General features: G+C 44.6%; 1 protein-coding gene across 3 annotated transcripts; it reads left to right on the forward strand.

The window, feature by feature from the left end:
- Positions 1 to 1,629: 1,629 nt before the first annotated feature.
- On the forward strand, positions 1,630 to 26,472 carry PPM1J (protein phosphatase, Mg2+/Mn2+ dependent 1J). 3 transcript variants are annotated; one of them, XR_014157270.1, is made up of 11 exons: positions 1,630 to 2,182; positions 9,431 to 9,557; positions 10,065 to 10,388; positions 13,150 to 13,262; positions 17,472 to 17,556; positions 21,192 to 21,310; positions 21,994 to 22,057; positions 22,755 to 22,862; positions 23,908 to 24,059; positions 24,797 to 26,331; positions 26,362 to 26,472. XR_014157270.1 is itself a non-coding variant. In XM_081864974.1 (10 exons), exons 1-10 carry the CDS (start codon positions 1,671 to 1,673, stop codon positions 24,942 to 24,944), a joined length of 1,752 nt encoding a protein of 583 aa, XP_081721100.1. In that variant the 5' UTR covers positions 1,630 to 1,670; the 3' UTR covers positions 24,945 to 26,472. The 3 variants fall into 3 exon arrangements, 1 of the variants encoding a protein (XP_081721100.1); XR_014157271.1 differs by having other exon boundaries at positions 24,797 to 25,274; positions 25,355 to 26,472; XM_081864974.1 differs by having other exon boundaries at positions 24,797 to 26,472.

Genomic DNA, 26,472 nt, shown 5'->3' on the forward strand with positions numbered 1-26,472 from the left:
TCCTTTTAGATAAATCAAACAAGTACTCTTTCATGAATTCCTGAGCTACCAAATGACTCAGCTTCACAAGGGGAGCTTGCAATTATCCTTGTTCACTAGACTATCCCAAGATCCAGCAACCAAAGACTCCTCTTTTCATCCCCTGCAGTTAAGCCCTCCATGTGAAACCCAGAGTCCCTTGTAAACCCAGAACAGAGCAAATACTACACACTCCCAATTAGACAACAACTTTGGCACAGAGAAAACAGTAAAGCAAGGTGCTAAGAACACCGTCTGTGAGTGCATGTGCATGTTTCTTGACTAGGCAGTGCAGTGTCAATGGAGGAGGAGGGAGACAATGTCACTCTATGGAAGTGACATCTTTGGAACCAAGACAATAAGTCTTATATAGAAAAGGTCTGGGGGACAACATAAAATGGAACATGATGCAGTGGAGTCTGCAGAATAGTCATAAAGGAGTGTAGTAACATGGTGCTGAGAGCAAAGGAGAAAGCACAGGGTAACTTCAGTAATGTACATTTCTGTTTCTAAGGATGCAACCTAAACTCATTTTGAGCATCCTTTGGGATCTGCTGTCTGAGATGACCAGTAGCTGCTGGGGCCTGTGTGGTGACTCTAAAGCAGCGAAGAACTAGGATACCCTGTCTGGAGTAATAGTGATTTGGATGGTACAGTAGTGCTTACCAGAGGTGACGTGGTTGTGGGAGGGAGGCAGATTCAAGACCTGTTACAATTTCTGCAACAGGGACCCTGTTTCCAGCATCCTAGAGTTCAGCATGAAAGAGGAGCTTTTTAGGAACTTAGAAATCTTCACACCCTTTGTATAGATGGGAGTCAATTGGCCCAAGAGGATGTGAGTCAGTCACTGGGGACTGGCTCAGCAACATTTTTCAACAGTGGGCAGGTCCACCGTCCCTCAGACCATGTGGTGGGCTGGACTATATTTTGAAAAAAATATATGAACGAATTCCTATGCCCCACAAATAACCCAGAGATGCATTTTAAATAAAAGCACACATTCTACTCATGTAAAAACACACTGGTTCCTGGACTGTCCATGGACCAGATTGAGAAGGTGATTGGGCCACATCCAGCCCCTGGGCCCTAGGTTGCTGACCCAAGAGAGATAGCGTGTGGGGAAAATATTTGAGTCATTTTGTTTGGTCCAAAGCTAAACATTTAGGAATAGTGAAAACCTAAGGTACTTCAGTGTCAAAATTGAGCTCAGGCCCTTACACTACAAAAACCTAAAGCAGTATAAAAGGTAAAGGTAAAGGGACCCTTGACCATTAGGTCCCGTCACGGACGACTCTGGGGTTGCAGTATACATATGATCATATAGACATCACTTTCCCCTTAAAATAACTGTGGATTGCCTGAAGATCATCGATGTTGTGCGTAGGAATGTAGTAGCATCGAGAGCCCACAAACATTTGGTCCACTATCTCAGTCCACACAATAAGAAGCCAAGGAGGTGCAGCCCCTCTGCGGCGGGCGAGGCTCTCCAAAGCAGCGGGGGGGGGGGGCGCAAGAGGGACTCCTCCGAGGTGAGGTGCTAAGGAGTCGCTTTCCCCCCAGAGGCCACTGGGGTGGGGAGGACACCGAAGGACGGGGCTCTGAAGACGCCCGCGAAAGGGAGGCCCTCGCTCGGCTCGGGGCGCCCCGAGAGGATGCTGGAAGCTGGTTGGGGAGGGGGAAGGTGCTCGCTCGGAGATTCCCTGACTTGGCGGCGGAGCTGCAGCCCGAGCCGAGCGGGCGGAGGCGGAGGAGGGGAGCGGAGCGGAGCCAGGCAGCGCGCCTCCCTCTCCCCCCTCCCCGAGCCCGCGGCGCCCGGCAGCGGCTCCTGCAGCATGTTGGGCAGGGTGCGCTCCGCGATGGCGCAACTCGTCGGGGGCCTGGGGGGCGGAGGAAGCCCCTCGAGCCCGCCGCCCGCCTCGGCCTCCTCCGGCTCGGCGGCGCCGGCGCCTCCGCCCCCTCCGCCGCCCGCTGCCCCCGGGCCCAGCTCCAGCTCCGCCGCCAGCACCGGTCCCTGCCGGGAACCGCCCCGAAGCAGCTTCTCCAGACCGGCTTTCCTACAGCTCACGCCCGAGGAGCTTCTGCGGGCGGATGACCACACGGGCCGAGCCGTCCAGAGCCCCCGCGAGAGCCGCCGCCGCCTGCCTTGGAGCACCGGCTACGCCGAGTAGGAGAGGGCGAGCGAGAGGGAAGGGCAGGCGGGGAGAGGGCTGCTTCGCGGGACCGCTGGGAAGCATATCCCACCCAGAGATTATTATTTTTAAGTGGGGGTGCGTGCTTGTGGGTCTTGTAGATTTGTGTGTCTGTCTCTCCCTCTCCGCCCTCCCCAATCTCGGGCGTGTAGCGGGTGGTAAAGTGTCTCCGAGCATGTTCAGACAACTTTGGGATTTAAAGATAAGGGCTTTCAGAGCCAAGGCGAGTTTACGGTCTATGTATGGTTCGCAAAGCGAGCCTCCAGCTACAGGGGCAGTCTACCACTGAATACCTGTTGGTGAGCGCATGTTTTTTCTACCACGGTAGGGGCGCACGTGGTGCTTGCGGGCTTCCCGCATGCATCAAGATGGTCCTTGTGGAATACGGATCCAGCACCAGAGCCCCTCCTATAATCTAACCTTTAACGTCGAGGTAAATTCCAGCCTTTCTTAATCATTCTAGCCATAGCTCCCTTAGTATGAGGGTGTCGAGAAGGGAGGGTGTATTCACGTGTAGATGAGGTAACGCGATGAGACTCCAATCCGCTGATCATTTGATACTGGCTCTTTCCTCAAACGCGAGCAACCTCACCCCACATCCCCCACCCTTGCGCCGTAGGTCTTCGCGCAGCTGCTCCGCTCACCCTCTTGCAAGTTAGCCCGGCGCCCCCGCTCTCCGAGGAGTTGTGAGCTCAGGTGCGCGGTCAGGTGGAGAAGCCCCGTCGCGTAGCCAGTCAGCTGTCCAAGATGCTTAACTCACCTTGGACGGTCTGAAGATGCTCTGCGGCCGCTCATGGAGAAGGCGGGGCGGGGCTATGGGGCTGGGAGTAGTTCTTTAAGCTAACCAAGCCTAGCAGGGTGCTCTGTGTCCGGTTTCGCAGAGGACAGTCTTCGTTTGGTGGGCAGTGAAGAAGAGAAAGAAGATACAGAGGAGAAGGGAGGGTGTTTGAAGTTGCCCATCACCAGGAGAGTAGACAGAGCAGGCATACAGGTTAGCTCCTCGCAATCTTCCCTGCTGTGCTTAAATTGTAGCAATTATTTTTAAAGTTTGCGTTTAGTCATATGCAACAACACATGCAAATTTTATGCAGTTTTTATCCAGTATGTTTCTTCTTTTTGGGTGATGTGCAGTAGGGAAAACGTGGAACACTGCCTGTGTATCTATTTTCCGCTTCTGCTGTTAAAGGCATATTGAGACTGTTACCTGTTTACATGTAACCTGATCCTTATGAGGAAGTGAGCTCAGCTGTGTACAGCAGAGCTTTCCAAACTGTGTGTCGCGACACATTAGTGTGTTGGCTGCAGTGTGTAAGTGTTGCACAAATTCTCCCACGCTCCTCCCAGGGCTGGAAAGGTGTTAGTTTCAACCCCCCCCCCTTGCTAGTCAAACTGATTAACTGTGTTGTGAAATGATGCATGTTTAAAAAGTGTGTCGCCAACATGAAAAGTTTGGAAAGCTCTGGTGCACAGTGGCATTTTTATGTTCTAGGAACTGTTCATAGGCTTGCTGTGGGAGAATCGTGTCTCTCTTGAATGATTTACATTAGGTGCAGCTGAGAGTCCCAGGAAAGGCTTGAGTTCTTTGCTGCCTTCTTTAAAGGTATGGCGGGCAGGTGTTGGATTAGTTGCTGGGAGAGGTCAGTGATGCTATCAGACTGAGTCTCCTAACCTTGTTTTCTTCAGAAAGTTTGTAAATGATCATTTCTTGCAACAACACCCACCCACCCAAATTTGTCATTACAAATGGACAGCTCCTGTCTTTTTCTTCAGCTTTGTTCATAATAAATACAATATGGGACAATATAGAGAAGATTAGTATAGCTCGTGAGGGAGGATGATCTTCAAATTCATGAAATATTCCAGATTTTGTCATATACAAAATGATTAAACACTGAAAATCAGGATCTCTCAGGGTCAAGCCAGCATGAGTTTAAAAATAAAACTCTCCATGTTCCACAGTCCCCATCGAATTACCACCCCCACTTTGCTACTGTTAAAGGAAAAAGACATTTTAAATGCAGTCTTGCATTTAATGTTAACCCACTTTTGGCTCTCATGCACACCCACACAAGCAGTTCTCTTGTCCTTGCAGTTGGAAGAAAAAGCTTGAAAATATGGCTAAATGTATTTTTGGAGAGAATCCAGAACATACAAAAATAGCAAACTACTTTAACAGAAAATACACCCTCTGATGTCTGGGGCTTGTGTCGGTGAATTTTAAATTTTTATTCTAAGACCACCACACATTATTCTGAACAGGTTCCTGTGGATAGGAATTCAGCAGCCAAAGCTTTTATGGGGTATAGCGAGATGCAGTGTTTGGGGAAATTGGCATCTAGCTGGTGAAATACAGGAGTTTCGACAGACAAAGGTGCTCATGCTTGTTTTAGCTGGGTCTCTTTAAAAAAACCATATAATTCATAAGGTTTATATTACAAAACACTGAAACTGCATAAAAGAGAGCTTTTATTCCTTCTCTCTTTTATTCTGTTTTTATTCCTATGTACATTTCACATATCTACATAAAATTATAGTTTCGGTTTCCAGTAAGTTAAACGTTCCACTTTTCGTAAAAGTGGATGACTCCTTGCCGCTCTGTCCCTGACCTTAGCTTGCCTTTGTTTGGCAGGAAAACACATCTTGGTTATAAGAAGGTTACTAGGGCTCAGCCCTGAGATAATGATACAGGTTCTAAAAATAATTATCTAGATAGGGGAGGTGCCCTTTGCTGATCTGGTTTTCTTTTCTTTCTGAACTTTTTATTTAGGGAAGGAGAGACCTTGACCATTGTTGTCAATTGAACACTTGGGTCTGTTTCCTCTGGAGAAGCTCCATTAAAATTACTGGTTACTCTCAAAGTTGCAGGTTGTGTTTATGCAGTGAATATTTACTTAGATAAATGCTGCTGAATTCAGTAGGGCTTATTCTCAACTAAGCATACATAGGATCTGAGCCTGAGGTGTAAGTGCACTTAACTGGAAGGCCAGATTGAAATCTGCTTCAAAATAAAAGTGTTTAAAACAGGGGTATTTGGCTGTAAATGGAAAAATATATTTGTAGCTGTGTGGAAACTGTCTGGGCGTTACTGTTTGCAGGATTTGAAACTTCCTAGATGAAAGTGGTATATAAATATAATAAATAATAATAATAATAATAACAACCATCTTCTAACAGTTGCACATACAGTGGTACCTCGGGTTAAAAACTTAATTCGTTCTGGAGGTCCGTTATTAACCTGAAACTGTTCTTAACCTGAAGCACCACGTTAGCTAATGGGGCCTCCTGCTGCCGCCGCACCGCCGGAGCACGATTTCTGTTCTCATCCTGAAGCAAAGTTCTTAACCCGAGGTACTATTTCTGGGTTAGCGGAGTCTGTAACCTGAAGCTTCTGTAACCTGAAGCGTATGTAACCTGAGGTACCACTGTAACTGTTGTACATTGCTTTGAGATGCCTCATGAGAAGCAATTCAGAAATAAAATAAGTAAGAAGTAAACAAATAACCAGGACTGACTCAAGGCATTTTGCTGCTTGAGGCGGAGGGCAAGGTGGCACATCCCTCCATTCTATGCCCAAAACTGACCAGACTTCAACACTGGCAATGGGATGACTTCCTCCAGGGCACTTGAGGGCAGCAGGCTTGTTTAGGATGTGTGTGATAGGCCCAGGGAAGATTTAGGTCTAATGTCAAACAGTGAGGAATAGCCAGAGTGTTCTGGAGGAATAGCTGGGTGTGGGAAGGCTGCCATTGCTGCCCACAGCACCTGCCATCTGGGATCAGTGCCTCTCTCTGCACATCACTGTCCAATGGTGCCATGGCCCTGCTCAAAATGAGCCACCATAATCCACTAATGCATGTTTGTTTTACATACTTCCATCATGCATTGCTGGAGAATGTAGAAAGTTAAGGTTCTTTTAAGGGTAGAAATGTACCAAAGGACCACTTCATAGGTAACAAATTGTAAGAAACACAAATCTGGGTTTGATTCCCTCTTTCTTAAGAATCTTACCCATATAATGAACATGTTTGTTGCAGTTATGCTTTATCATTTGTAGTTGCACATTTCTTTGTAATGTCTGAAGCTGTGAAAGCTGAGATAAAACTCAACACACTTGGGTGACATTATTTCTGAGGAGTCGTCTAGGTGTGCCATGTAAGCTGCAGTCTCTACTATGACTACTCAGAAGTACGTCCCATTGAATGCAGTAGGAGCTACTGGCAGATAAGTGAGGTCAGGATTGCGGCTGTAGTCTTTATGGGATAACAGTAAGTTGAATCACATGATATGTACCAAATCACAGCACTGCCACATTTCAAGCAGCTTCTGCAGCAGTTTTTCTTGCCCTGGGATCAGGGAGAAATTTGATTCAGTTCGCAATTGGAGGACTTGCTTACGTAATTCCCGCTTTCCAAAACAAGACATGAACTGAAACACCCCTCTTTTGAAATTCGCACTTCTCCAAATTTTACTCTGTAAGTTTATCAGCCAAGTAACGTGTACAAAAATATATATGCTAGTGCAACGTGTACATAGAAATGCATATATTAGTGAAAAATAACATACAAAAATGCATCATATTAGGAGAAACAGTTTTGCAAGATTTGACGTATTTGCCCATCCCTGCCCTTGACAGTGGCAAACAACAGGGAACCCCCAGGGAAAGCTTTTCACAGCTTGGAAGTGATCTATCTCCATCTTCAGGAGTTCGCTGTCTTGCAGTGGGGCCTGTATTAGCTGGCCCTGCTCCTGCCATTGTGTTCCTGCCCCCGACTCTCATTGAGGGAAGCTATCCAAATTCATGCAGTATCTCCGTGGACTGGCATCCTAATCACCTCACTGGTAGATAATTTCCCAATGTGTGGAGGCATGATGGTGGGGGCAAAGCCAGCCAGGATAGGCCCACTCTCCCCCTTACATAATTGAAAAAAACTATTTTTGCCTGATGATTACAGCAGATCCGCAGGCCAGTTGAAAAGTTGACAACCCCACTAGTTGTATGTCATGGACAAGCAGATATATGACAAGTGAGCTGGATTTAGCCTGCAGGCAAAGAACACATCACCAGGATCTGTATGGTGATACGTGGAGCAGGTTCTGTGTGCTCCACTTGCTTCTCATTCTCTGAGGTACTATATATCTTCCAACTCTTCTTTCTGCTTCCTGCCTTTTCAGAAAACCTTCAGGAGAAGGAGGCATTGTCTTAAAATATATTTAAACAGACAGGCTATGGTCTGAAGGCACATGAAACACAGACAGAGCATCTTTGCTAAAACGGGGGACTGAACTATGTGGGACACCATGTATATTAGTTTGATGGCAGGATATAAATGTATGAAATACGTGAGTTTCTTAATTATTTATTTTTGCTTTCTGTGTGTGGCTGGGTATTTGCAGTTTAAAACGATGATAATCCTCCAGTTAGTTTGTATTTCCAGTTCTTTTATGTGTTTAAAAATACATTGTTGCTTCAGAGGGTTTTGCTAACCACTTGGCTCTCTGGGAAAGTGTACGTGAGAGGAAGTTTGAGAGTTTTAAAGCTCTCAGACTCTGTTCAACCACACTCCTCAAACGTCAACCCATTTTTGCTCTGCAAACAGAATTTCTGCCTGCTCTTGTCCAGGGAACGTTTCCTTCCTGTTTCATATTTCTACAACTTCCTCCCACAAAGATGGGTTGTTCTTTTTTTTTTCTTTTTTTTTCTTTTGCAACTGACGTCAGTATTGCCCTCATTCCTGTAGCCAGCACAAGGAAAAACTGAGAGATACTGCTTAACAACCAATGGGAAAGGTGAGGGATGAGGATGGTTGCCTTTGGTGGCAATCTCTTCTTTTTCACAGAGGGAGTAAACAACCAAGTGCTCTGAACTGATCTAAGGTTTCCAGAGTGCCTGCAGTAATAAAGAGCACTCAGGAAACATCAGCCCCAGATCAGAGCTCTTGGCTGCCTCCTTTTCCCATGGAGGAGGAAAGAAAACTGCTATCAACAGGTTCTGCCCAAATTGTTTCCCTCACATTTTATTTTATTTTATTTTATTTTATTTTATTTTATTTTATTTTATTTTATTTTATTTTATTTTATTTTATTTTATTTTATATACTGGCCTTCATCAAAAGAGCTCAGGGAGGTTCACAAGGTACAAGATACAAGATAAAAGCACAAATAAGTAGTTGAAACAGAAGCAACAAAACAATAATACGCCCCCCCTCCCACAAACACATTTAAATGGCTGTAGAATTTTAATCATCCAAAGGCCTGATCAAAGAGGAGTGTTCTTACCTGGCACCTAAAATATATATAATGGAGGCACCAGACGAACCTCTCTGGGGAGAGCATTCCAGGAACAGGGAGTCATTGCATAAAAGGCCCATTCTCCAGACTTCATGTGGAGGAGGCACACAAAGAAGGGCCTCAGATGATGAACGCAAAGTCCAGGACAGTATATATGGGGAGAGACGATCTTTCAGGTATTGTGATCCTGAGCCGTCACTAGACTCTGAGCTGTTTTTCTTTCCTCCAAGGACAATGCTGCCACTGATGCTGCTACCAACATTTTTAGTGGCAGTGCTGGTGCATGGGCCACTAGAAATAGCTTAGTGGACCTGTTGATGCCCACAGGCCACCAGTTCAACAAGCACTAAAGAAACCAGCGAAGTGGGATAAGTGTACACACCACACAATGCCAGGGCCAGGTCTTAGGCAAGGAGGATTGCCCAGTCAGTAGACAGCATATTGTGCAATGTGTGAAGCTGTGACCACCAAATATGCCCTCTTTCCAATTGTCTTCCACTTTCCTGGAAGAATTGATATGACACTACGTCTTCAGCTTTGTAAAAAAGCTCTTCTTTTTCTTCTTTGGTGACTACTTGTAGCTGAGTAAGATTGTCTTCCATGAACACAGTCTTAACAGTGAGTCCATAAGTGACTGTAGAGACCAATTCTGGATCAACACGTCCTTCCACAGTGGGGACACCGGTTTCTGGGCCAGAGTGGGTTTGCCAAACGTGTGTTCCTCTTAGCTCGTTTCTCCTTTTTGCACTGAGTTTGTGCTTCTTCAAAGTCCATGGCACCTTTGGTAAAGGCTGTTCTCCAGGCCAGTGTTTCCCAGTTATCAGTGCTTATGTTACATTTTTTTATATTTTTTTTGAGAGCGCCTTGACGCATGGGAAAAGGAAGTTCACTAATCTGATCAAACACTGCCTGATTGAATCTTTCTTTCTGCCCAGGGTGATAAATGCTGGCAAGAGCCAACACAACGAGGATCAAGCGTGCTGTGAGGCAGTGTATGTGGAAAAGAGACGGGCTGTGAGGAATAACCCAGCCCCCAAGGAAACCTCTGGAGATCTAGAAGGGGTGAGCAACACAATGGCTAGATTTCCTTCTAAATGTTGGCTCTCAGTCCTATATCTACCTTCTCTATCCTGGTTTGAGGAGAGGAGAAAGTGATTCCAGTCACAGCTGATGTATTGATGTATGGAACTTCAGAAGTTGAGATTTGTTCCATTCTCCCCTGGAGTATTTATTGTCAATGTTGCTGTAAAAGGAATGAGTGGCACATGAATTTTCCTCCATCGCCTTTTACGCACAGATCCTTCTCTCCGTTTCTCATCCTCAACTTGCATTGCAGTAGATCAGGAGTCCAGGAAGAGGATGTCCTCTAAGCCTCTAAATTTGCACACTGTGATTTTAAGTTAACCAGTGGTGCAGAAGGAGCTGAATGTTGCTTCAACAATTAAAGTTTATGGAATCGTGTAGTGTTACTGCCTCGTCTCTTTTGGCTTTTAACATGTGTTTTGTTTCCTTCGTCTCTTCAGGGCAATTCTCTCATATTTGATTTGATTTGTACCTCGTTCCCTGCAGGGCACCAAAGGCCTGACTTTTTACTACTGGGGCTTGTTTGATGGGCATGCTGGAAGCGGAGCTGCAGTCATGGCATCCAAGCTGCTTCACTTCCAGATCCGTGACCAACTCCGAGACTTGGTGGACATCTTGCAAGACTCATCCCTTCCTCCAATCTGCCTGGAAGATGGTCCCAGGACAGTTCTAAGAGAACCAAACAGGGTTCCTCTGGCTGAGGAAGATGCTGAGGTCCCAAACAATGCCCTGCCACGCTTCCATATGGAAAAGGCCGTTTCCCATGAGAGTTTGGTGGTGGGAGCTATTGAGAATGCATTCAAGCAGATGGTGAGTGTGCTGGGGGAAAACGGGGGGTGGGGGTGGTATGCCGGAGAAGAAGGTCTGACTCAATGCTATAAAAACATTTTAAAAGATTTTACTGGCCAGAAGTGGAGTGCAATAGATAGAAAACTGAGTTTGCACGTAGGAGATTCCAGGTAAAGAATTCTACTTGACCTTGAAACTGACCAAGTGACCTTGGATGAATTATTCACTCCCGAATTTTCCTAAATTTCAGATTTAAATTAGAAAAGTATAGCTCTGATACCCAGCTGGAATCATTTGAGGTCACAAATGAAAGAAACCTAAATTAATTGCTGTTGTTGTTGTTGTTTTTTTAAAAAAAACATTTTTGATGAGCCCACACAGTGACAGACATGGCATGAAGTACAAGTTGGAGACAGTCCTGGGATCTGGGATGTGTTCCATTCCTGCCTGGCTGTCCTCCATCCAGAATGTGGATTCACTTCCTTTTGCAGCCAAGATGCTGACAGGGCAACCCATGACTATTTTGGTCTGACAGGGTATTTGCTTACCCAGCTTTCAGATCATGAGTCTGCTCTGCTTGGCTGTTCCTCTGCAGCTCAGCTTTGTGAAGTTCAGGCCCCCAGGCTCCATTGCTGCAGCACAGGAAGTAACAGAGTCAGAAGCTGCATACACTATAAGCATATAATTTTTTATGGCTTCCCACATGACAAACTGGGTGTAGGTGTGGGGCCTGAGAAGTCGAATAGCGATCCCCAGACCTTCAGTGCACAGAGTAAATGTGCTGTTGCTACTGTTTCACCTCCACTTTTAAAATAAGTTAGCAATAGAAGCATGTAAATCTGCACTATAGAGATAATTTGTCCATCAGTGTTGTCTACATTGTCTGGTAGCAACTTTCCAGGGTTTCAGACGTGGTACATTCCGGGTCCTACCTAGAGATGCCAGGAATTGAACATGGGACCTTCAGCATGAAAAACAGATGTTCTATCAATGAGCTACAGCCCTTTCCCAAATGCCTTTAAAAATATTTACAAGTCTCTCCACCACATTCCTTTCTACCTTGCTGTAATAATTAATCATGTAAACACTATTGTTCCTTTTAATAGTCATTGTAAACAATACCTGCAGGATAGCTCAGTTGGTAGAGTATCAGACTCCTAATCTTAGGGTTATGGGTTCAAGCCCCGTGTAGGGTAAAAGGATTCCTGCATTGCAGGGGATCAGACTAGATGACTCTTGTGGTCCCTTACAATGCTACAGTTCTTTGATTCTAATAACGAGGAAGTGAATAGTGAATAGCCCTACTGAACTGATTGTGTGTGTGTGTGTGTGTGTGTGTCTGTATTCCCTGATCCTATCTTGGAGAAGTGCCCAGTGCATTCTGGGATTGATGTGTGGGCAGAAACTTCCTCAACAATGCTCACACACCATGATATTGTCATCTTGTGATGAGAAGCCACCACACACAAACAAATTGCATCACTGGAACAGCACACAGTCCTTTGCAAGATTGCATATTAAAGCCATGCAAACTCAGATAAGGGAGCTACTTCAGGAGAAGATGGATGCACTTTTGCTGAAAAGCAAATATGTTCTGCCGGATTCCTAACTGCCAGTAACCTTGGGAGCAAAGGGAAGGGAAGTTTCTACAGATTTTTGTTGGGTTCATGGAGAAGAAGGAGGAGGAGGACAGGTTTAACCCTCCCTCTTAATGTATTGCAGCCCCAATCTCATTCTTTTTCCTTTCTGTGGCAGCTTTTTTTTTTTTTTTAATGCATGTTAATTATTTGCATGCAGTTAAAATCCTCCTAGCTTGGTCTAAATTGGAAGAGGAAGGGAAGGACTAAAGGTCTAAAACAGCTTAGGAAAAATAGGCATTGATTGCCTTTAAAAGCAGATTAGGAGTTGATGTGGTTCCATTAGTAAAATAAGGAATGAGTCTGAGGGTTCTGCTGTTCTCCTTGACCCAAGAGGAAACCAATGCTGTGAAGCCAATTTCAGAGATTTAGTAAGTTTAAAAGATAACCTCAAGTGAGTAGATCCATACACCAGAGTATAGAAATATCAGTATTATTATGTCAAGTATGTATTTATCTGCAAATGCTTCCCCATTCCTACCTAGGTAAGTGGGGATTGGAAAAATGTCTGCATTTTTTAAAGGGAAATGCTTCAATTTACAAATGCCCTTTAGAACAGAAGCAATACATGTCTATTTTGTTCTTGACTGAGGTTTATGCGCTTCCCAAGAAACATGTTGGAAGTGCAGGTACCTATGTGGGAAGCTATTTGCAAGAGTGACAAAGTGGTGAGTGGGTAAAGAATGAATCACTCTCTGCTCCCGATTGCTGCTTCCCCCACATGGCTTTTCCACATCTTAAAACAGATCATTGGGCTTCCTACCACTGCATGCATTTACACCTTGTGTAACATTTCGACCCAATTGCAGAAAATCTTGTAAGGAGCAGCTTGCATTGGCAGGGAATGGGAGCTACCGGAGCTTTGATGTTAAACCATTGAGGCAGCTTGAGTGATTGCTGTACAAGATAATCCTAATTCAGGGATGAAGGACCTGTGCTTGGGTTTTGTTGTTGGACCACATCAGCATGTGCTGCCATGTACCAATGGCCAAGGCCAGTGGGATTTTGGAGTCCAACAACATCTGGAGAGCCAAAGGTTTCCCCATCCCTGTCCACCTTGATGTGTGTGCTTCCTGTCTTGTTGCGCTGCACCTCTCTTCAGAGAACTGCCTTCCACAAGTGAGTCTTTACTTCTGTCTCCCCAGGACATTCAGATCGAGCAGGAACGGGTGGCTCGGCATGCATCAGGAGGCTGCTGCGCCCTGGCTGCGGTTTATCTCCTGGGGAAGTTCTACGTGGCCAATGCAGGTGACAGTAGGTAGGAGAGAGACGAGGGTGGGAAAGGCTACTCTGCTGCTTGCTGGGTCGTGGCAGCCCAAGCCATGTTACCAGGAGAAGAATAAGATTCCTTGACTGCCTAGTGGGAATGAAGTCTTTCCCAGTCATAGTTGCGAGTTGGTCATGGAATGGAATGTCCTCATGTAAGCAAGTGAGCTTGGAAAGGTCATATGAGAGCCCAGGAGAAATATGTCTTTCAGGAGTGTTAGAGAAAAAGCCACTTACCCACCAAAGTCTAAGTAGATCTAGAAATATGTGCCCCTCCATGTGCTTGCCTACGCCCTATGGTGGAGGCAGTAAACCATCAGGGAGGTATACATAGGGTGACACTAGGAAAGGAATAATATTCCCTGGCCTTTACGTAGTCATTATCTGAGTTACCTAACCACTTTGATGCCAAAAGGTGTTTGTACAACCCCCACCAAGCGCCTGCATTTTTTTTAAAAAAGATAATTTTGTTTTTATAATAATAATAATAATTTATTATTTATACCCCGCCCATCTGGCTGAGTTTCCCCAGCCACTCTGGGTGGCTCCCAATCAGTATTAAAAACAATACAGCATTACATATTAAAAACATCCCTGAACAGGCCTGCCTAAGTTTTTTTCAAAAACTTAGCTTTTTAAAAATCATATACTGCCTGGTTGCTCCCATTAGTACCCAGCTGCTGATACTGTGAGGCCAAAGGTCCCATTTGGACCAGCCCATATCATTTTTTTAAAAAAAGATTGGCCACACCAACTTTTACACTTTGAGCACACCCATTTTCACAAGTTGCCCTCGAAGGATGGACCATGAGTCAATGAAGCCTCAGACTGGAAAAGGCTGTTCATCCTTTCTATGCATAATGGAGGTGGGGGAACAAAATTGGGACTGCCAGCCCGGCGTGTGCTCTGTCTTTTCAGCAGGTATAATAGCATTAGGTATAGGGCTAACAAGTGTTTCCCCATTTTCCTCCCCACAGATGGAGGCTTTACTGTACAAGGGGAAGGGGGGAAGGGGTGCTGTGTCTTAGGCATGGAAAAATAAATGTTGATGAGTTCCAAAAAAATGTTTTTACTGCTTGTCTCTTTACCTTGGCCTTGTAGCAGCAATTTTAAAATAAATTTTTTTCATCTAGTACTAATGCCAAATATGAAAACAGCTATATTTCAATGAGTCACTGTTTTCTTTATTTTTAACCCAAACTCTTTAGTAAATGTTGAAAATAAATGAAAGTATTTTGAGCGTACCAGCATCTGACAGATGCTTTTCATAGATTTAAAACAAAAAACTAGTATCTGATATTTTTTGGCCAACCCCCCCCCCCACAGGATTGTTGAAATCCTGCTCAAAATGTCCTTCTTTCACCTTTGGGTTGCTGACACCCTTGTATCTCAGGTCTTATTGATTTTAGCATGCGAAGAGGGAAAGACAATATTAGAGGAGTCACCTCTCCCCGCCCCCTTTAAGGCCATGCTGTACCTTTTGTTTGCATTTTCTGAATCTTTTTATAGTCTCCTTTCGATCCTAATCAGTATGAGGAATAGGCTTTAGTGTGCAACAACCATTCTGTTATGTAGATTCCATCCTGATGAATGTGGGTGTGTTTTGAAACTGTTTTTGTCGATCTGTGGTCACTTTGGTAGGAAATTAGGTTAGAGAACAGGAAATCAGGAGGTTTGCTGATGGTACCTATAAACTGCAAGGAAGCCATTCTCAAAGTCATAACCTGCTTGGATGCATGGTGTTTGTGTGTGGGAGTGTAATCAGCGAGATATTGTATTGTAATCCAAGTGTGGAGTTGTCTGGGTATATCTACGTTACAAACTTTCATTGGCAGTATACCAGTTTAGTAGAATCCTGAGAATGCAGTTTGGAGAAGGTGATGATTCTCCAATAGACATTCTTAGCTCTTCTTCCTTACTGAACTGTAGTTTAGGGAGAATAGTCCCCATCATTCACAGGAAAAGGGCTCCATGAGTAGAATAGGCAGCGAGGCTGCATTTGTGGCCCTACTCCCAACACTGTGAGTATTCCCGGAACCAGCCCCAACATCTAGGCACTGGTGGGAATGCCTGAAGAGGAGGAGCCTATGTGCATAGAGTTCCATCTGCATAGGCTTCCACATGATCTAGAACCACAATTGTGTAGCACCCCCAATTTCATGGAGGCCAATGTGCACACATTTTCCCTTTCAGGGGCATGGAAAAGATACCATACAACATTGGGGCAGCGACAGCAGGAGATAATACATAAAGTAGGCTAAGGAATAGTTGCTAGGCCACTTTTAGACTATAGAGCAGTGTAGATGTCTCCAGTTAATCCATAGTCGATACAGTGTCCATGGTTACAATTGCTGTTAGTGATTCATTTCTAAATGTGGAATACCATTACTTTCTTGGTGTGTCATCTTTGACTTTTTTCTCATCAAATGTCTTTTTGTTGCCTTAAGAACCTTTGGAATATAGATGAATGAAAGTGAAACAAGGATGCCAATTAGAGCAAGGGCTCCCAAACAAGGGGAAATGATTGCAGGTTGTTGTTGTTGAGTTGGCAAATATTGGTTTTGTTTTCCCCACTGAGTCTTCCGCTTGTTCTGTTCCTCATTCTGATTTCTCTGTCAGTCTTCTTTGTGGTTTTGCATGAAAAACAGAGATGCTACCCTCTGCTCTGTGCATGTTCAAAAAAACCCAAGCAGGAAACAATGAATGGATAAAAAGATAGGAAGGGCAAATTTGTTGGTAATGTGTCTGTGGCACATCCTCTCTATCACTGTTGCAGACAAATGCAAGTTTTTCATCAAACCAGAATAATTATTTAAATATGTCATAGTCCATTCTTTAGTGCAACAGAACCGGGATCCTGATGCAAGACTTAGACAAAATTAGAACTGCCACTTCCAGCAAACCTGGAGGCTTTGGGAGTTAAGCACAGTTGTTGCCTACCATTGCAGTTCAGTTGAATTTTGTGTCTTCTTTTGTTCATAAAACCTTTTTTGTTTGAAAACAGCAGCACTTCTCTTGCTCAATGTCAGTATGTTAGCAATCAATAGTGTTGGCTGGAGTGAGAATTGCGCATATTCAAATTTATGTATTGAGCACTTTGTATCTTATGGTTTTGTTGATGGTTACCCATTATGTTGGCCATGCTTCTCTTCTCATGATCACCCTCCATTCTTTCTGCTCTGTTTTCTAGATTGATTTTTCCTAATGCTCTGCTTCCTTTCATCATGTGTTTGTGTTATCCAATGTCCCACTGTTCAGGGCCGGCCCACCAATGAGACAAGGTGAGGCAACCACCTTGGGCAGCAGGATCCACAGGGGCAGTGGGCCTTGGAGGGCTAAATCAGCCAGGATGCCCCGCCAGGAACCTGCTGGACTTAGGCTATCATGCCAAGAACATCCCAGGCCTTCCAGTCAACCGGGGACTTCCGCCCCGGACTACAGACAAGCTCTGCAGAGCCTGCTGATCGGAGTTGTACTCCAAAATATCTGGAAGGCATCAGGTTTGGGAAGGCTCTAATCCATTTTACAGAGAGGTTTTTTTGAAGTGGGAGATGAATCCCAAATACCTGTGCCTGCAACTTCCCGTACAGATAGAGAATTACTGGTACTGGGCTGAAATGTGACACTTGTGTTCAGATCTCTTCTCCATGGACCTCACTGAATGGCCTTGTGTAAGACAAGGCCTCTAGATTTAACCTTCCTTACGAAATAAGGAGCTACAGTAATCCTTAGAACACAGCAGGAATGAATTCTGCCTCTTTAGATTGAAAGGGGTGCAGCGAGCTAGAGGATTCTCTCCTCCTCCAATTGTGGTAGCACAATTGACAGGAGGCTATCAGGGAGACTTTGACTGATAGGTCTCTGAGCTCCATGATGCAATGGCAAGTGCCTCATAAGATGGCATTTTGGGAAGAGGAATCTGTGGGAGAGGGAGCCTCTTTAGGCTACTTAATGTGTGACAATGCATTGCATTTATCAACTGCCTAGACCATTTTCTCGTGCCACACTTCATGCTTATTCTTCTCCCCTAACCACCTGCACAGTAATCAACTTTCTGTATAGACAATAAGCATACGCAAAGTGGACCTTAGCTAATACTGCTGCTTCCCTTTGCCCGCGGATGTCCTTTCTGCTTTCCCTTCCTATACTGTCTCTTTCTCTCACATGCTCTCTAATGTCCTCATTCCATGTTTCATTGCAGGGCCATTATCATCCGTAATGGGGAAATCATTCCAATGTCCAGGGAGTTTACTCCAGAAACAGAGAGGCAAAGGCTGCAGTTTTTAGTAAGAATTAACTTTTTTTTTCCCCTGTCTGATTTATTTTAACCCACTGCCCAACACTTAGCACTATCAACCAAACCCATCCAGGAATAAACGTGAGAAGGTGTTTCAGTACGAACACTGTCTTCAAGTGCCCCTAATAGCTCACCAACAAATGCATGTCTAAACCTACATAATTAGTCATATGTACATGTACAGCCTAACAAACCTCAAAATACTGTTTTGTAGTAACTGAAAATACTATTTTGTAGTATGAAATTATAAATGGAAATTTAATTTGAAAAACAGAATAGCAAAACATCATCCACTCAGGAACCAGTTTTGATAATGGAAGCTATACTGCAGTTATTGATGGAGGCGGGTATTAATTACCCTGCCTTGTGCTGAATATTCAGAACTCCAGTGCTTGGAGGTCAAGGACATTAAAAATAGTGCTAAAAATGAAAAGCAACCTGCATGAACAAGATTGATGTTTTTAACTGATCTGACAATAAACCTTTGGAGGTGGCAGATATTGTAGCTGATAAACATTCAGTCTCTTCCTTCCATATTTCCAGGCTCTCTTAGTGAAGGTACAATAAAGAGAGGACCACATAACGTGTGTGTTTTCCATCCACTGCCATGGTGCTAAAGAAAATGCACCACAAACTGCTCTTTGCATCAGGAGGGAAGCAATGGAGACTTTCCCTCCAGAGCACATAGCAGCTTTGAGGGGCAGTTCCTCTTGGGACCATCGCAGGCAGGTGGTGGTGGTGAGGGTTAAACTCTTCCTGCTCACCGCTTGTGGTCATGCTGCTGCTCAGGCTTCCCTGTGGCTGCTGTTTTACTAATGTGTGTGTGAATTGCATTTATTTAACTAAAGTCATGCCCAGTTTGGTCCAGAGGCTCTGGTACTGCTGGGCTCCTGCCTTTCTGCTTCCAAAATGCTCTTGAGCACTGCACAATTAAAAGTACTGTATTTTTTGCTCTATAAGATGCACTTTTCCCCTCCTAAAAAGTAAGGGGAAATGTGTGTGCGTCTTATGGAGTGAATGCAGGCTGCACGGCTATCCCAGAAGGCAGAACAGCGAGAGGAATCACTGTGCAGCGCTCCCTCTTGCTGTTCTAGCTTCTGGCTCAGCCCCTCTGTCCCTTCCCCCACCTCCTGCAAAAGCCCCCAAGAGGAGGGAGAAAAGCCTGCAAGCGCCGTACACACGCTCCACGCGGCTCATGAAAGGGAGCTCTGAGCAGAGCCTGGGATGCATACAGGCTCTGCTCAGTGCTCCCTTTAAAGAATATTTTCTTTCTTGCATTTCCCCTCTAAAAACTAGGTGCGTCTTATGGTCAGGAGCATCTTATGGAGCAAAAAATACGGTAATACAGGCTCTGCTCACTTCCACCCTTTCATTTTGCTCCCCCTGCTGACCCCCAGATTCTAGAGTCAGGCTTGCAAGGTAAGGTTCATTTCCCCCCCCCCCCAGCTCTTTTCCCTAGAAGAGGAAGGAGCTGCCAGGGTTTTGTTAAAAAGTATTTGCATATTGTATGAATTCTGCCCTAAGGCATAGGGGGGGGAAGAATCCCTGGGAAGCACAGTGAGAGTGTCCCAAAATGCAAGCAAGCAAGCAGAGGTGCTGCTGGCAATGCTTCCTGGCTCAGAGTGGACCTCCTTGGCAAGACACCAGGTGGAATCTTATCTGCTGTTCTATATCCAAACAGCTTCCATGTCTTGGAAGGGAGGAAATTGCACCGAGTAATGGATCCTCTTCACTGGCTGCGATAAAGAAACTGAGCACTCAGAAAACCAATCTTACACTTCCCCCGTGGGCTTGAGCCATTTGCTTTGAGCCAAAGCCCTTTTATAGCTTAGCCCTTTTCTGTAAGTAGTGCCAGAGCAACGATCCTTTACACTGTGCCAGTGTGATCTGAAATGCCCCACTTAAATCATTGCAAGAGGGAAACCTGATGTATATAATCTTCTGTAGTTTTGCTTTTGTACCATAAAAAATAGAATTTGTTTCTGCCCATTTCCTCTTTTCTCTGGATTAGTTACACTCAAAATACACAAGGGGGTGAGTAAAGGGAGATTCACTGCATAATTTGCTGCCCGTTTGAGTCCTGGGCCCCATTCTTGCGAGGTTTACCAGGTATGCTGAATGTAGATACTGCCTTCTGAGCTTTTGTTGCTGGCTCTTTGGCTGAGGGTTTGCTTGTTGAGTAATGGCCTCTTTTTAAAGACGTTGGCAAGTCATGGAAATCACAGAGCCAGCTCTGAAAATTAAACCCTGATTAGGGCAGCAGTGCCATGAGGACAAAGAAAGCCCTTTTCCTTTGCAGGATGAAAAGGCAACCAATCTCAAAGCCACCTTTAATTTCCTCTGAATGTATGTGTGGAAGAGAATGAATTGCTGTAGCAGGAGCATCTAACCTGGTATCAAAATGGGATTCTGACAACTCCAGACATAGCAAAGGATTCAGTCTGTATAGGATTTAGTCTATCACGTCCCCCCCCCCCCCCCCCGTTTGCACAGAAATAGGATAGATTGTCTAGGGTAATGGAAAATTATTGCTTGTTCAGCCAAACTTTGGTGCTTGCACACTCACTGAGATTGGTGCATTAGCCTCCCTTAAATATCTCTTAAATAATTTCAGCTTCTGGATGTTTTTTGTGCCTGGAAGCTTTTTCTGCACAAGACTCAGTCTTGTTAATTCATGCTTCATCTAGCAATTAGGTAGCTGCTTCATAAAACAACTTCAACCAAATCCTTTGCAAGTCACAGAGGTCTAGTTGCTCTCTGCTGAGTGGTTTTTTATTAACCAAATGTGACTTTATAAGGCTTTTCAAAACATTTGTGGCTTGGGGGAGATCATTGTTAATTCTGCCATGAGCAGAAGATGCAAATGTGCCCTCAAGAGTCAACTGTAGTACTGAAAATAAAGTTTTGACTCCAAACAAGATGAGATATTAATCAAGACTGGGCCTTTTTTTCCCCCTTTATTGTATAATAGCTGCAGGAATGGGGATCCAGATACGATATGTTGGGCAGAGTGGGGATTTAACCCATGGTCCTGATCTAGATTGCCTGTCCCTCGGAGCTGCTATTTGCTCAAGCAGTAAAACTGTCACTATTGCCAATTTCTAGGGCAAATAATTAAGCTACTTAAAATTGTGGCTGATCTTTCAACGTGGCAGCACCTACACTTTTGAACTCCTTGCCTATTGACCCTCACAATACTGTTTTAGATGTCTACCAAGAACTTTTTCATCTCAACAAGCCATCATTCCTGACCACTGGTCCTGTTAGCTAGGGATGATGGGAGTTGTAATCCCAAAACATCTGGAGGGCCGAGTTTGCCTATGCCTGTCCTAGATGCTCCATCTGTGTGTGAGAGCAGGGATGGATAGGTGTGTGTTGGGGGGGGGCAGGATCTGCACTTTCAAATGTTCCCCAAATTACCTTCTTTGTAAGTGTAAGAGATACAAGCATACAAACATATATCTGAAGGAAAGCATGTGGAACAAATCATAGAAGGGTTTGTGAATGTTCAGTGCGCCCCCATGAGGGTTCTTTGAGATCTGGGACTTACAGATTTCTGTTGCTTGGGTGGAGAAGATCCAGGCAGTGCTCAATGCTGAACTTGCTCTTCCTTTCCTCTTCCAGGGCTTTTTGAGGCCTGAGCTGCTGGGGAATGAGTTCACTCACCTCGAGTTCCCTCGAAGAATCCAGCATAAGGAAGTGGGGAAAAAGATGCTGTACAGGGACCAAAACATGAATGGCTGGTAACTCTTTTCATCTGATCTAGATTACACTGATTGCCAGAATCAATCAGAAATGCAAGACAAAGGAACTCGGTGTTCTAGTGACAACTAGTTACATCACCACTGCTCTACTCTGCTGGACTAGAAAAGTCTCTACTTCTCCCTTTTTTCTTTTTGTCGTGTTACTAAAGCTAGAGACCGACAATGATGGCATTTTTTAAAAAGGGAGTTTGATGTGCACACTCATATGGCTATTGCTTCTACTAAAGAGTTTCTGCAGATTTTTGTATGGCTTAAGTAATCCTGCTTGGTCAAAGATAACAGTGGGAGAAAAGCATATATTTTGTGGGTGTTTGTACAAATGCATGCCTGTACACTCAGGGGAATTACCTAAGTGAAATGGTTCTGACCTGAGTTTGTTGCTTGTTTGCTCGGCATTGGGAAGAGGATATTCAGTTGTGCTTTTCACAGCAGCCAGAGCTCAGTGGTAGAGCATATGCTTTGCATGCAAAAGGTCCCAGATTCAATCCCCAGCATCGCCTGGTAGGGCTGAGACAGTCCGTTGTCCGAAACCCTGGAGAGCTGTTGCCACGCAATAGCAACAGTACTGAGCTTGATGGACCAGCGGTCTTACAAGGGCAGCTTCCTATTCTAACTTTCATCCGCACTACAACACATTTTGTGTGGTTTCTTTTTCTAACCAGGGCATATAAAAGGATAGAAGAAGATGACCTGAAGTTTCCACTTGTTTACGGAGAGGGTAAAAAGGTGAGGCACTGAGCACATTTGAAAATCGTTGGAGAAGTGGAGAGAATTTTCATTAAACAAGGGCATGAGGATTTGGAGTAGACCTAATAATATAGGTTGAGGTATGCGATATTGGTGTCAGAAGCACACTTTTGCTTTGACAGAGACGGCTCATTGGTAAGTCTGCACTGAGCAATTTTTGTATGATACCTACCTGCTTGTATGTTATGTTTAAAAAATTTAAACCATCTTTCATTCTGATGGGTTCTAGGGTGATACATAGCAATACAATGTAATGCAGTGCCCTATAAAATAGGAGAAAGCATAAAAACACTTCATACAACACTAAAAACAGGATGACAACACATAATAAAACTAGAAAGCGAACAAAGCCCATAAAATCAATTTAAAACAAGGAAACAAAAATGTATAGTTCATCAATTGATGGCACCCAGGGAAAGGCTTCATCTGTAGATCTTAATGCATAGCCAGGCTGGTATGGGAGGAGGCATGTGGCATGCTCAAAAATTGAGTCATCTCTTTTAATTGAGATCTATATCCTATTTTATGGCTGACGGCCTCTGATCCTTCTTTCCATACTTATGAACCTGGGACCTTCTGCATGCAAGGCAAGCCAGAGTGCTAGGAGCCTATCCGAGTTGCACAGATGCTCATTATGTTGCTATCCTATTAAGAGACTCCCTTACTTTCCTCCTAGGCTCGAATGATGGCAACTATTGGGGTGACGCGGGGTTTGGGTGATCATGATCTCAAGGTGTACAGCTCCAACATCCACATCAAACCTTTCCTGTCCTGCACCCCAGAGGTGAGTTCATCAGAGCTAAGATTCTACTTCCTGGAATTACAGCTGCTCAGTAACAGCATATTTTTATTTTTCATCAAATATTCCCAAACTCAGAGTTGTTGGGGGGATGTTCCTGGAGCTTCTTGATCACCCTTAGCTCTCCAAACCAGGTTTGGCTGCAGGCAAGATGCTTCTTTCTGTCACACTCCATTCTGATTTTCAGGATTCTCTCTCTCACACCCACCCACCCACACTCCACTCATGTGTCCAGCCTGAACAACACACACACATCCACACAGGTGGTGCTTCTAATTCAGGCTTGAGCATTTGGACTGAGGTCTTGTCCACCACCATCAACAAATCTATACAGTAGTCCCTTTAGGACACTGGAGGGAGGACTCACAAGGGATCAGATTCTGAGGCAGAAAAATTCTGGGGCTTTTGTATATGTGTGTGTGTGTGTGTGAGAGAGAGAGAGAGAGAGAGAGAGAGAGCGCATTACAGAAAGGTTTGAAACAGTGGGTAAGATTGGTGTAGCTGCAGAAGACAAGAACTAGGCTTCAAGACAACAACAATTTATTTATATGCTGCCCATCTGACTGGGTTGCCCTGGCAACTCTGGGTGGCTTTCAACAAATAAAAACATCAAACATAATAAAACATCAAACATTTAAAACTTCCCTATACAGGGCTGCCGTAAGATGTCTTCTAAAAGCCAGATAGTTGTTTATTTCCTTGATATCTGATGGGAGGGCATTCCACAGGGCAGGCACCACTACCGAGAAGGCCCTTTGCTTGGTTCCCTGTAAGTTCACTTCTCACAATGAGGGAACCAACAGAAGACCCTCGGAGCTGGACCTCAGTGTCCAGGATAATTCTACTGGGTAGCTATAGAGCTGCTGTTCCAAGATTCCTGTGCACACTTATGAATGGGGTGTCTAAGCGCAGAATTTTTCCTCACCTCTGGGGAGTGACAGGACTCAGAAAGTGCTTCTCTTTGAGGAAAAGCATTTGCAGAGCCTTGCCACCAGAGCAGTGAGGCTGCATCCCTTACGTTTTTCTGCAGGTTTGCGTTTATGATCTCACACAGTATGAGCACTGCCCTGACGATGTGCTGGTGCTGGGCACAGATGGCCTCTGGGATGTCACCAATGACCGAGAGGTTGCCAATGTGGTATTTGATGTCCTAATGGGCTATGAGCCCAATGACCCTTGCAGGTGAGTGGGGCAAGGTTTTGCACCTGTGTGCCGAGGAATACTTATACCAGAGTGGTTGAGCAGAGACTTTATTTCCTCAGATTTCGAGGTCCATTGTTTGCTCTCAGTCTGAGGTTGGTTTATTCCCTTACCTCTTTTCTATTCTGGGACATGAATGCTTTTTGTTTCTCTTACCTTCAAGTCCCCTGGTGGTGTTAGGTCTTAGGGGCAAATTACATGTTTGTTGTTCATGTGTGTCTGTGTAATGAAGCACCAATTTTTTGGAAATTAAAAGCAGCCTTAAGAGGTTGCACTTTTGAGTAGTAGGTGTGGGGAGGAGGGGTTTCTTAACCTTTTAAACTGGCAGCTGTTTTTCCATTCAAAATCCCTTTTTTATGCTAGAGGTTCCTGCCCACTCTCTTGCTCAAAATTTCAGCTTCCCATAATTTCCTTTTTTTAAAAAAAAAAAAGTTGGAACTTCATTACATACATTTGAATATAATCAACCAACCGTTTGCGCTTTACTGTTTTTATAAACATCCTTATATCCCCACCCACTGCCAGGCCAAATTTGAAAGGTGGGTGAGAGTGAATGACTGGCCTAAGTTGCATAGGGAATGAAGTGGGATGAGATCATTAATGTGAACACCATTCACACTTAAAAGAAGTACAATTATTCCTTTTTTTGAAATAACTGTACTCTACCACAGCTCTTGCATTGTGGGTGTGCATTCTGATGGGCTGGTTCTGTTTCCCAGGTACACAATGGTGGCCCAGGAGTTGGTGGTGAGGTCCAGAGGGGTTCTGAAGGAACGTGGCTGGAGGCTAGCCAATGACAAGCTGGGCTCTGGAGATGATATCTCTGTCTTTGTTATTCCCCTTGGTGGTCCAGGAAACTACACCTGAACCTCAGGTCCCAGGGACACAGGGGTCATGATTCTAGACTTTACAAAGAAGAAGAAAAGCCGAGGGAAAGAACCACCATCTTGCAGCAGAACTGGAGGCTGTAGATTCTCCCTACACCTGGAACATTCATAATGCTGGAGTCTTCCGAAGAGGATTGGGGGTGGGGGAATGTACGACAGCACCTTGGGTCCTTGTCCCACTCTGTCTCAGCTTGCTGGGTTCCAGCTAGGGACACAAAGACGTAGCCTTGGTCCACACTTCTGTTATCGGCAAGAAAGTCAAGGCATGGCCGTTTCTCTCAGGATTTACACCCATCGGCCCTGGAGACCTGTAGGAAATCTTGCATTCCGAGGGCTGCATTAAATTTGGGCTTTTGATCACATGGAAATGTCCTCTAAATTGGGTAGCAGCACTGGAGGCTCCCTGCAGCGTTTAGCCATTTTGTGTGTTCTTATTCCGCCTGTCCCGTGGTTGCAAAGGGGCAGCTGAATTTTGCTTTGTCAGATGCCAATGACACCTCACCGTCACAGCAGTTATGCCTAATTGCCTAGAACATCCCTTCCCTTCCCATCTTGCTAAAGGGAGAACCAAACAAGAACGGCTGATTGGTTTGTTACCATTCCCCTGGCTTGCCATAAGGCAGCCCCTGAAGCTTTCACTCCAAACCACTTGTTGCGTAGTACAGGGGGGTGCATCCATAGGGGTTTCTTACACTAATTATGGATATTGCTGTAACTCAGCCAAGTTGGTTGGTTCTTCATGAATGCATCTCCAAATGGCAATGAAGGAAAGGTGTGAAAATATTCCTGCTGTAGAAAATGTCCCTGGGGAAAATCAGCTGTGCCTCACTTTCACCAGATGGGGGTGCACTTAGAAGAACAGACAGAAAAAAAATGACTGTGATAAGACATCTCTAGTTGATTTAAACAACTGACCCTTAAATATCAAGATACAGAAATCTATTGCAGCATAGGGAGGTACCCCATCCCAGACTTACTCTACCTCTGAAGCCTGAAGCATTGAGTTCTTTGTTCAATGAATAAGAAGCCTTCAAAATTTGTGATGGGGAAGAAATGGATTCATTTTTTTTTTCATGGAACTGTCATTTTCCACTAGCTGTGCTGTGCAAAAGCAAGACCATCCCTGGCTGGGGGAACTTGTACCTTAAATTTGCCCTTGTACTCTATCTAGCTGTGAGTTAACTGAGTTTTAAGAAGAAAATAATTTCAGGCTTCACGAAAATACCTGCCACCTCTTAAGCGCAGACAATATACAGTGGGACTTATTTCTGAGTAGACACATGCAGGATCGTTCTGTTGGGCTGCAGCCCTATGCACAATTACTTAGAAGTAAGCCCTTTGGAACTCAGCAGGACTTCTGAGTAAATGTGCTGTTATACAGTTTCTATTATGTAAAGGCAGATCCTGGAAGGTTGGATCTCTTTGTAGAGTGTGGCATTAGTACCTGAGAAAAGATTAAAGAACCAACTGAAAAACTGCAACTATTAAGTTGCCATCGTTAAGTAAAA

The sequence above is a fragment of the Podarcis erhardii genome (genome assembly GCF_964252035.2).
Source record: "Podarcis erhardii genome assembly, chromosome: 6".
In the NCBI taxonomy this organism is placed as follows: domain Eukaryota; kingdom Metazoa; phylum Chordata; class Lepidosauria; order Squamata; family Lacertidae; genus Podarcis; species Podarcis erhardii.

Excerpts from the sequence above, each read along its gene's own strand:
- PPM1J (XM_081864974.1), top strand. The coding sequence starts at position 1,671 with ATGCTGGAAGCTGGTTGGGGAGGGGGAAGGTGCTCGCTCGGAGATTCC. Across the intron at positions 17,557-21,191 it reads GGCAAAGGCTGCAGTTTTTA|GGCTTTTTGAGGCCTGAGCT; the intron begins GTAAGAATTAAC and ends TTCCTCTTCCAG. Across the intron at positions 22,863-23,907 it reads TCCTGTCCTGCACCCCAGAG|GTTTGCGTTTATGATCTCAC; the intron begins GTGAGTTCATCA and ends GTTTTTCTGCAG.